Source organism: Salminus brasiliensis, chromosome 23 (assembly GCF_030463535.1).
Source record: "Salminus brasiliensis chromosome 23, fSalBra1.hap2, whole genome shotgun sequence".
Lineage (NCBI taxonomy): Eukaryota > Metazoa > Chordata > Actinopteri > Characiformes > Bryconidae > Salminus > Salminus brasiliensis.
This window is the reverse complement of record NC_132900.1, coordinates 8,653,040-8,664,545: the sequence shown is the minus strand read 5'-3', so window position 1 is coordinate 8,664,545 and position 11,506 is coordinate 8,653,040. Positions and strand designations below refer to the sequence as shown.

Sequence of the window (11,506 nt, the reverse complement as noted above, 5' to 3'; positions counted from 1 at the left end):
CGTCCAGAAAAATGTGTCCTTCAGTGGTGGCTTAAAGCTGGAATTACACTTCCAGACTCTAGGGGAGCCCTGGAGCAAGGAATGCCAATTTTCCATTGTGTTGCTTTAAATTCTGCTTTAAATAACAAGGATTTTTCAATATTTGAAACCTTTTAGAATGACTTGCTTATTTACAAGGAAATGCTTACAGCAACACTATGTAGCATTTGTATCTTAGCTTCAAATGTATTGTGATGCTCCACTGCACTGCTGACCTGTACTAGGGAGAATAGCATCGCTATCATTGCTACTCTGAGCTTAGCATGCTGCTAACTGCACTGTAACTTTGGAGAAGCGGGCAGGAAGAAAAGCGTTCACGAGAACTGCGTAACGCTGCGCAATCCGAGTCATATTTGTGTAAAATCCTGTAATATTCCTCTACCACCTCAGTCCACATGATTCTTCCACTTTCAGTGACAGTTCTGTATAACTCAGCTCATCCAGAATAACACGTTCTCTAGTGGTGGCTCAAAACAAGAAAGGCCAATTTTACATAGTGTTGCTTTAATGAGTGAATCAGTTGAATCAGGTGGGCTTTATACCCCTCTAGCCTACACCTGGTATTAGGCATGGTGCCAATAGGTTCATGTTGATCTGCTCCAGAGAGTCCTATTCTATTGGCAAAACTTCTCTACAGGGATGAACAAGCTGTGTGTGTGTGTCAGCAATAGGTCCGACTTAAATAAGCTAAATCTACTTTAGCTAAATCTAAATCTAGGGGCGTCCAAAAAACATTTGGACATATTGTGTAGTTTTCTTTCCATACTGGGCCAGTCTGGGCATGCAATCGAGGGTGAAAATTAAAGCCATTGAGAAGCAAGGGTTGCGTTTATTTAGACTGGGACTGATTTTACTGAAACTGGCAACCCTGCCTCACTCATTTCTTGTCATATGAAATGTAGTTGATACCACTGAAAATTGGAGCTAATGATTTTCTGGGTTATATCAATAATTCATATCATTTAAATAAAACCAAGTAATAAAAGTAATAAAAAAGCAGCACTGCCAGCTGAATGTTCAGAACCCCCCAAAATGCTGCTGAACCCACCATAGCTCCATAGCAACCACTGCTTAAATTATGCTTGTATAGGATTCTGTTGTAAATTACAGTAATTACTGTAGGACTCTATAAAAATCCCTGTAGCATTTAGTGTTAGGCTACTATAGATCTGTGCCGTGGTACACTATATGTCCAAATGTTTGTGGACACCCCTTCTAATGAATTCATATAGCTCCTTTAAGTTTCACCCATTGCTCACACAGATGTGCAAATGTATTGCCAATTAAATCTTTTTCTCTGAAGCAGACCAGCATAAACCTATTGGCACCATGCCTAATGCCAAGCGTTGTCTAGAGGTGTAAAAAGCCCTTGGCCTTGAGCTGTGGAGTAGTGGAACTGTGTTCTTTGGACTGATGGAGCTCCATCCTATATGCGCTATATGGGTTGGGATTGAGGTGGTGTGGTGCTCATGTTGCTGAATGCAATCAAACCCTTCCAGCAATGCTCCAAAATCTAGTACAGACAGTTACTCTAACAAAAGCTGTATAGACTCTTTTTTTTTTTAATACAATTGATTTCAAAAGAAACAATAAATCAGCAGGTGTCCCAATACTTTTGTCCATTTATTGTTTTTAAGTTCTGCAAATCGTTCTCTGGCTCTTCTATAGTTTTGCTTAAAGTGTGTGGACTTCGATTGCTGAAGATAACCCTTCAGGTGCCTCTTTTATGTAACTCTTTTGTTGTTGGCTTTTGTTAATATTGGTATATTAAACGATTATTATAAATAAAAGCACTCAGACCCAGTGGGAAAATACCCAGCTGAAAGCTCAGGGTGGTCCGGATGGTTAGGCTGGTTGAGCTGGTTTATCTGGGTCTACATGCATGTTCAACCTGACCAAGCTAGTCGACCAGACTGACCAAGAATGACCAGAATTACATACAACAGCATACACAATGCTGGTCAACAACTGGTTAACACGCTAGTTTCCCAGCACAGGGTGTGTTTGACCAGCTTTTTAACCACCCTGACCATCAAAGACCAGCTTACACCTGATTTTTCTGCCTATTAGAATTTCCTCTATTTCCAGGTTTCCAGGAAAGTTTGACTCTGTTGGTCTCATTTCGTTTTGTTTACTGTTGTTGTTTGTTGTTGTTTTGTTATTGTTTTAAATCAACTTTCCAGGGGCTTTTCATCTACAGCTGAGCAATTAGGAGAGGACGTTGCGTTGCTTAGCAATGTCAATTAATGATTTTTTAATTAGCACAGAGTCCTCACAGAATCCTCCTCGCGCCTGTACTCCGCGGTGTCTGTAAAGGTTCATCCGGGTAATTAAACTGTCGTTTAATACAAACTTAGCGCGACTGCACGCATTTAACCTGCTGAGCATCAGAACATCAGTCTTCAAGAGGGGCAGATCCGGGCCAGATCCGGGCCAGATCCAGTCCGGTCCGGTCCAGTTTGTGTTCCGTAGCCACGCGCTCATTCTGGAGACGCGCGCGCGGAGCCAGAGCGCTCTGCCATTGGCTGAGTTAAGTAAACACGGTTGTGTGTCTGGTGTGCGGGGTGGGAGGGCGTCTCTGATAAAAAGCCGGGAAGAGGCGCCCTCTCGCAGCATTTAGTCTCTGCCCTGGCCCGGAGGAGCAGCCGCTGTGAACTGAGGTTAAGAGCTCCACACACATCTACAGCGCATGGGAAGGAGAGCGAGCGGAGAGCTGTGATCTGCCCGCTCTGCAGCGCCTGGACCCGGCTACGCCTCACTGTGAGTTGGCGGAGCTGCTCCGCGCTGCTCAACAGGTGCTCGTGTTTGAACGGACGTTGTAACAGAGCCCTGCGCGGCGACCGAGTCCTGTGGTGAGCGTGGCTGAGCTACAGTTTACGCTGACGAGGGCTTGTGCTAGTCTTGGTGTCCAAACTTTCAGAAGGAGCATAGTCGTTGTAAAACTGTGGTTTTATAGTTTTATAGCTGCGGTGTTATTATTTTTGAACGTTTATATTTCCAATCTCAGGAGCTTTAGGTACCCAAATTTCATGATGAATGGACCAAAAGAAATGCTCCAAAATGACTCGGAATAAAGTCTTTTTAATTCCATTGAATTTTTACAGATTTTTTTTTCCTGTGAATTTTCATGCCGAAAGGTTTTGTGGCAATATTATTTATATATATATATAAGCCTTCCAGATGAACGGACCAATGGAAAGGCTCGCAAAAATAAGATTTTTTTTTTTGTAAATTAGTATTTATTTACTTATTTTTATTTATTTATTTATTTAGCAAGCATTTATATTGGTCCGTTCATCTTGAAGACTTTGGTAAAAATTGTATTAAATTAAATATATATATATATATATATTTAATTTAATACAATTTTTACCAAAGTCTTCAAGATGAACGGACCAATATAAATGCTTGCTAAATAAATAAATTACTAATTTACAAAAAAGAATTCTTATTTTTGCGGTCATTTCCATTGGTCCATTCATCTGGAAGGCTTTTATATATATATATATATATATATATATATATATATATATATATATATATATATATATATATATATATACTCTTAAAAATAATAAAGGTTCTACAAAGGTTTAGAGTTCTTTCAGGGATGTTCATTTGATGCCAGACTTTTGGTTCCATTAAGAACCTTTTTTTGTATTTGAGAAGGCTGTGAGAGTGTAAGAGAACCCCTTGAAGAACCTTGATGCAAAGGTTCTTTACACTAAGATGCACAGATCTCTTACACATGTGGTTCAATGCAGCTTATGGTGGTTCTTCTATGGCATCACTGAAAGAACCCCTTTGTGTTGTACCCTTTGTATTTATAAGAGCGTATGAGGTGGACCTGGCTTCCACTGGCATCCGTAGCACATGCTGAACATCTGGTTGACGTTGAAAACACATTACCATGATGTTAAATAAAGAGAAATGCAGTGCTAGATGTCTTCCGAGCTCTGAGCACTGTGTAGAAAGTGCTTACAGAGGAAAAAGTCATTTACAGCAGGTCTGTTCAGACTGTGGAGGAGGAGAATGTCAATGGGCAAAAAAATCTGAACGCTATAGATGCTCTCTGTTGTGCTGAAGAGTGCGTCCAGCCTACCTTCCTCAGTATAATTCTATTCAATTGCGTTAGAATATATTATATTTATTGATATAATAGCAAATATGCATGCATACTTCATACATGCTGGTAGGTAGGTCAGAATCACTAAAGACTTCAGCCTTTTGATTTGGCAGCCTAGAAAATAATGTGGTATGTGACGTTTCATTGCTATTGTCAGAAGAAGTTGAGACACAGACGCATTGCAACGAGTTCCTGTGATATTTCAGTGAATTGCATCAGAGCAGTTATCCAAATTCACAGTGAATCGATCTGATTTTTAACAGGTTCCAGGTTTGACAGCATAACAAAGGGGTGCAGGCAAGAGGGAGAATGTCTGGTTTCAGGGTATATCAACTGACAGTGTCCAAAAAACAGTGGTGTCAGTGTCCGTCTGTAGGAATTTCTTGGATCAGCTATTCTGTGTTTTGGCTGCACTTTTAGACCTTTAGTGGATGATCCTGTGCCAGTGTTGCCATTCTCTATGCAGTTGATCCAACCTTTGTTCTGGAGTATCTCTGACCTGTTGTTTTACTGTCTTCTCTGGTCTAAGGCACAAACTTCAACTTCAGATCAAATCAGAATGAGGCAGATTATTTCCAAATCCTATTAACAAGTGCTAAACGTAGAAAAGTATACTAGACAGGGGTACTCCAGGACCTGGAATGTGAACCACTGCTCATCACAGCAGGCTTCATGTTTAGTGGCTAAACTTCAGTCTTGTTCCATCTGCAGGTTTTTGGCTCCTCCTACTGTCCCTTCCACAAGCCAACCGAAATGTGGCTTTTGGAGAAGATCCGTGGCTCCGTGGAGGGCAATGTGCTCAGGGGTGCTGAGTCAGCAGACAAGCAGTCCAAAGCGCCCACCCACAGCAATGTGCTCACACCCGACAAGATCCCTGACTTCTTCATCCCACCAAAGCTTGTGTGCTGCCCCCCAGAGGCTGACACACCAGAGATGAAGCCCAAAAATGGGCTTCATTCATCCACCTCTGAGCAGACCATCTGCCGCAAAACACCCCAGAGTGGTTCACGCAGCCCTCGGCTCATCTGCAAGCTGGCCGGAGACACCAAGAACTTGCTCAAGGCTGCCAACCGCCACATCATCCAGATTGAGAGTGCTGATGACTTGGCTGTAGGAGAAGTGGGCGACCTGACCACCAACGCTGACCCGCAGTCCCAGACGGCCATGTCTCTGCCCTACGTACCCAAAGCACAAACCTCGTATGGGTTTGCTACACTCATGGAAAGCCCCCACACTCGCCGCAAGGAGTCCCTCTTCCACAGTGACCCCACCAGCCCCTTAACTTCACCCAACTCCCAGCGCAAGACACAATCAGGAAATCGCCTTGACCCAGGCGACTGCAGTGGCTCACATCCCAACCCTTATCGCTACTTCAGTGGTGGTGAGAGCGACACCTGCTCCTCGGCCGAATCCTCACCTTTCAACTCGCCGTTGCTGTCTCGCTCGGCCTCCCTGCTCAAGATGTTCACCCATGAGACACAGGCCAAGGTGTCCCGGGCAAAGCGGTCGTTTGCCCGCCACTCATCTCTGTCCACAGACGAGTGCAGCTCAGTGGAGACCAGCCCCAACATCCAGAGGCGTTTCCGCTGCCCCCCTTCGCCAGCCACAGGCGGCCGCAGGGCAGGGTGTGGGAATGCAGAACGCCTCACCCAGCACACGGTGGTCCTGCACAAGGGGGGCACGCTTCGCCTTTGCACGGACTATGACACAGAGGCGGCACGTCTGCGCGTGCGTGTGCTGGCTGCCGAAGAGCTCTACGACAAGCAAGTGGATGTCAAGAGCATCAATTGCTGTGTATCGCTCTACCTGAACCCGGGCAAGCTGCAGAAGCAGCGGAGCAACATCATCAAGAACAGTCGGAACCCCGTCTTCAACGAAGACTTCTTCTTCGACTCCCTGCCAGCCTCTCAGGTGAAGGACCTGGCCATCAAGATGAAGGTGGTGAACAAAGGCACTAGCCTGAAGAGGGACACACTGCTTGGGGAGCGAGAGGTGCCCCTGAAGGAGCTGCTCACAGGAGTCTAGCACAGCCTAGCTTTTCCAACAAAAGTGGAGTTATGAAATTACAGACATTTGAGTGGACTTGTTTGATTTCCTATGTATATGTATTTGCGACCCACTGACTGTCTACTCTTTGACAAGTTCCAACTTGCTATATGCAGTAGGGGCACTTTGTAGGTATACAGATATTGACATCTGTAGACATCTGTTGCTGGACAGTTTATCGGCCCCCTTCTGCATAATCCATCAAGGTTTAAGGGGGCGACTGGGTATTGGGTAGTAGACCATTCCTAGCTGTTACACCAACATGGTATTCAGGGTTCTTCAGTTCTGGTCCTGGAGAGCCAGAGTCCAGCACGGTTCATTGTTTACTCAGCTCAAACACACCTGATTCAACTTGTCTGGTTAGTTCCAGATCTGTTGGTGTGTTTGAGCAGGGATATTTTCCCAAAACAATAAAGCACACCACCCCTCCAGCACTGGAATTGACCACCTGTGGCAGTGGCATGTTAGTGGTCAGGTAGGGTGGCTGGCAGATTGTGCATAGCTACAAAGAACTGCTATGTGCACCTTACTTTTGTATATGTATCTTCTGGTTTGTATAACAAAGGCATGCCAATTCCCTTTCTCCTCCCAGTTTCACAGCCCTGCCTCTGCCTCTCAGCTGTTCCTAAGCCTAAAGCGGAATTCTACAATCTCTCCTCAGATTCCAGCCACATGTTGAAGGTATGGAACTTTGTAGAAAGTTGTACTACGGTAGGCTTGACCCTGGGTACACAAAGTGTTTACTTAAGTGTTTTTGTCCCTTATTTCCTTCCTGCTGCAAAAGGTCACCTTTCCAGTTTGAGGACGGAGATTGTGTTAGCGTGAAGCCTTCATTGGGTGTATGTGTCTGCTTGAACGTACAGGGTGTGTATCAGTGCTTGAATGCCTTTGTAAACACAGCCTGTAACAGTCAGTGCACTTTTGTAAGTGTTTGTGTGTTCCCCCTTTTTTTATGGTCTACGTTAGACGTCGAGTTTCTGTGTAAAGGAGCTTGTTTGGATCACTAGAGATACTACCATCCGAAGACTGTATGTCTGTACCGCTGATGCAGCCGCTCTATACCCTGCGTATGTCCAAAGAGGCTTTGAAGTGCCGTAACAACAGATCCAAGTGCATGCTTCATCACTGCGCTGAAATACTACACTTGTGAGCATGAACAGGACTGTATCTTCGATATCACTGTACTGCCAAGCCTTGCCCTGCTAGCCTCCTCTTGGACTTCATCACTGGAGCATGCAAGTGATCGTGGCATTGAATTGTTCTGGCTTTGTTGATTATTCCAATTCCGACTATTTCAGCCGAGTATTTTTATGGGATAAAATCACCCTCCAGCCTTACGAATGACAAAACTACACATATCGACCAACATGAGACGGTACAGGTTGTACATCTTTCAGTTGGACATGTTGACAACTGGGGTCACCTCTCATCCCCAGAAGACCGGCTTGGCTGTAGGTTTTTATTCCAACCAAGAAGAGGAGCCCACCTGATTTCAATGGTTTAATCAGTTTAAACAGCTGCGTTTGTTCATGGTTTAAACAATCAATTCCCTACATGAGGCGAGCTCCAGCTTGGTGGGAGTGAAAACTGGCAGCCGCAGCAGACCTTCGCAGATAAGATCAGTGACCATAGTGATGAACTGTTGCTGTAAATAGTAAGCTGCCCATGGTGTACATTTCTATGTTGGTACTTCGATGGACCTATACCTGAGTATTTGCACAACGTCTTGGCATGTTTGTTGAAATGTGTGTGTACAGCTGAGGCGTATCTGCACAGATCTGTTTTTTGTTTTTTTTGGTTTTTCTTATCAGATGCTGAATACATTAGCGGTAACTCAACAGCTATTGGTTAAAACTGTGTTCAGTAGAGTAAACATCTGCATTATTGTTCCATACGACCAGCTTTCCTTGCCAAAAACACCGTATTTACAGTGTAGCCAGTTTCCAACTTCATAGCATCAGAAGAGCCTTGGTATGATGGGCTGAAAATGGCTAAGGCTCCTTGTAGGGCCGCTCATTTTCCATTGATTCAGAAGAGTCTCACTGAGAGCCTTGAGAGCTCTTTAATCAAATTAGCGCTTGAATTTCTCTACAGTAGAGCGCGGAGGAAAGCTAACGGACGTCATGGTCCGTCAAGAGTGAATAGCATGAGGACGGAATTTCTTAAATATTGCCTGATGATTTAGGCTTTTTGTAGCTCACAATTAAGGGAATTAATATGAGGGAAACTTTGAGAATAAACAAGGCTGGCCATCTTGTCAAGAGTTTTAAATGATGGGTCTGAAAAAAAGCTGGAAAAGAGGGTCCTTAAGGGTTCTTCAAGGGTTATTCAAAAAAGGCAACAGTTCTGGATAAAAAAGGTTCCTGGATACATGGATCTTCATCTCACAGAAAAGCTCTTGTTGATGGTTCTTTATCTATATCGCATCAGTGCTATATAGAACAGTGAATATTGGGCTCTGAGTGGTCCAGCACTGCTACTATGACCCAAGAATCGCTGGTTCGAATCCCGGGCTATGCTGCCTGCCATCAACAGCCGGAGCCAGAGAGAAGACAATTGGCCTTGCTCTTTCCAGTGAGTAGATGGCTTGCTCTTTCTCCCTCACTTCAGTGTAATGCTAGCCGGCACAGACATCTGCTAGCCGATGTGTCAGATTGCATTAGTGGCTGGTTGGCCATGTGTTGGAGGAGGAGGCATGTGTCCTCACCCTCTCAGTGTCAAGAGCTTTGCATGTGATTAGGGGGGAGTACTAACGAGTGGGATGGGTAATCTAAAATTGGGGAGAAAAATTGGGTAAAAATGTAACATTTTAGGTTGGAGTCTTTCCATAAAAGAACCATTTTTGGTTCCCTAAAGAATCTTTTAAATTGTATTATTATTTCTTTTTTGTAAATAAGTAGTGCTTGTGTAAAGAACCTTCTTAAAGAGTGAAAAAAAACTCAAGCCTTGAGCCTTGTACCAATCAAGGACTCTTCCCGGAACTGTACTTCCGAGGCAAGCACTACTGAGGAACCTTTAGAAAGCACCGTTGCTACCTTTAGCCAGAACTATTAAGGAGTGCTGGGGGAGCATGTCAAAATAAATGAAAAACATAAATATAGAGAAAGGGAGTGAATTAGTCACCCTCCTTGCTTACCCATGCTCTCTTAAGTACACCATGCAGGGTCCATTTTAAACCCATTTCCGGCACTCTCAGCTTGAAAAGATTCCTAGTACATAGATGGGCTGAGTTATGCATTTCCAGCTCTATTTTGGGCCCTCGTTTAAAGCAGTCAAATTGCAGGTATTAGATTTCCTATTAGCTCTGTTAAAAGAGCCGAGGCTCCCCTTTCTTCTCATGAAACAGGGGAAGGTGCAATTACACAGGAAGGGGAACGACTTTTTATGACTTTTGATTGGCAGAAATCCCTCAGATTAAAAGGTTGAAAGAAGGGCCAGCACACGCTGGAAGAGAAAGAGCTCAAAGCGGGGGCGTCGGGTTGATATTCATTTCAATATCCGTGTTTCCGTGGACGAGATTAAAGCGTCTTGCACTTGTGTTCAGAATTAATGAAATATGAAGTGCCTATCCATTGAACTTGATGCCTGTCCTTTCGTCTGTCACGAGGTAGGCCTACGTGTGCGACTCTTCTCTTCCCTATTGCATGTGCGTGTAGGCATTATCCCTGTTAACCTTAATTCAAGTGGAAATAGACGTATTGTAAAATTGAGTTCTATTGTGTGGGTGTTTCTATATTTTTCTGATTCTGGCGGTAGATGTTCTTGGTTTCAAGTGGATGCGTTTGTCATCGTGGCCTTTTATCGTTGATTTCGCCCAGCACAGATTCCAGCAGACTTCATTCTTCTTTGAAGCTTTTCAACCCCCAACCCACCTACTCCTTCTCTTTCGTTCCCAATTTTGTATCGATCCTCCAAACCCAAAGCGAAACATGATATTGACTTGTCTATTTTTGGTGCCTCGTTCAATAAAAGTTGTGTAGATGGTGTGATTTTCCTTGCAGTTTTTTTCCTCAAAATATTCTGAGGGCTGTTAAGAACCTCAGCCACAGAAAACGATCCTAAAGAATTTCCACAGCTGACATTTACAGCGAGCGCAGCATCATTATCAATAACTGTTGTCTCATTTCCTTTGCGCAGGAGCTCCTAACATGCCTATCATAAAAGTAAATTAGAGGTCTTTTTTATTGCCTTTATCTAAGGCCACTTGATTCATGTGGATATCCAGTATACCTGCCTACTGCAAAAAGACATTCGGCGGAAACTCTGTGTCTGCTAGAGTCAGGCTTTAAGACTAGCAACAAAATCATGCCTGCTAGAGAGTACAAGCCAGACTTTTATACACTCAGTGAAACTTTTAAAGGTGTCCTATAATGTCAACTGTATTTACTGTGGCATAGCTGAGTAGAGTTCAGTTGTTGGACTTTTTCTCAAGCACTGTTCTCTCCTCTCTCAAAAGCAAAACCCACGTAAAACAGCTGTGACACAGGCCAACTCCAAAACCACATAACTGTTATGTAACAAAAAGTCTTGCCTCATTTTTTTTGCGTCCTCAAATTGTAAAAAGTGAATTCTACTACCTGGCAACCTGCTAAACACAAGGGCTACTTCAGCAGACCATAGAAGCGAGGTTGGAAAGGCTAAAAGCTAACACTAGCAGGCCAAGTAAAGCCCCAAGTAGGCCTGTGAAAGGGCCAGCTGGGCAGAGAGAGTAAGCAGCCACGTGCAACAGCCTATTGCACCACGCTTTGTGGAAGACAAAGGATCCATGTCACCAGAGAAGAGAGAAATGCTAAAAGAACACAATCTCTTTTGCTAGTTAACCGCACGCTGTGCCGGTTATGCTGGGTTCCCCTTTTGAGTCTTGGTTTCTTCCTCTCACGTTTTTCCTTGGCTTGCTCAAAAGAGACTCAGACTCAACCTTTGTAAAGCTGCTCTGTGGCACCATTCGTTGTGAAAAGCACTGTAGAAATACACTTTAAATTGAATTGGATTTTGAATGGTTTGTTCGTTACAGTGCTAAAGCTAGACTAAGCTAAGCTAATATAAACTGTGTGGCTAAGGACTGCCTAGTTTTTTCGCTGGGTAAGTCAGTCACAAAATAACAGGGTGGTAAATAAGCTTGTTAAACAACATCTAAGATAAAAAAAATAATATACTTACTATAGTAATATATCATTGAACAACATGGAGCTTAAATACTCAATAAATGCATTCTTTGGCACCTTTAAAGGTTAAAGCAGCAAGTAGCACTCGACTGGAAAATGGAGCTGCTGAGCGCTATGAATTAATATGCCT

General features: G+C 43.7%; 1 protein-coding gene across 3 annotated transcripts; it reads left to right on the top strand.

Annotated features, from left to right (window-relative positions):
• The first annotated feature begins 2,584 nt into the window (after positions 1-2,584).
• Positions 2,585-10,195, top strand: LOC140546105 (C2 calcium-dependent domain-containing protein 4C). 3 transcript variants are annotated; one of them, XM_072669249.1, is made up of 2 exons: positions 2,585-2,834; positions 4,877-10,195. In XM_072669249.1, the coding sequence occupies exon 2, from the start codon at positions 4,919-4,921 to the stop codon at positions 6,188-6,190; it is 1,272 nt and encodes a 423-aa protein (XP_072525350.1). In that variant the 5' UTR covers positions 2,585-2,834; positions 4,877-4,918; the 3' UTR covers positions 6,191-10,195. The 3 variants fall into 3 exon arrangements, with proteins under 3 accessions (XP_072525350.1, XP_072525352.1, XP_072525349.1); XM_072669251.1 differs by having other exon boundaries at positions 2,592-2,799; XM_072669248.1 differs by having other exon boundaries at positions 2,805-2,891.
• The last annotated feature ends 1,311 nt before the right edge of the window (positions 10,196-11,506 follow it).

Bases quoted from the DNA above. Each gene is read 5' to 3' on its own strand.
- LOC140546105 (XM_072669249.1), top strand. From the start codon at position 4,919: ATGTGGCTTTTGGAGAAGATCCGTGGCTCCGTGGAGGGCAATGTGCTC.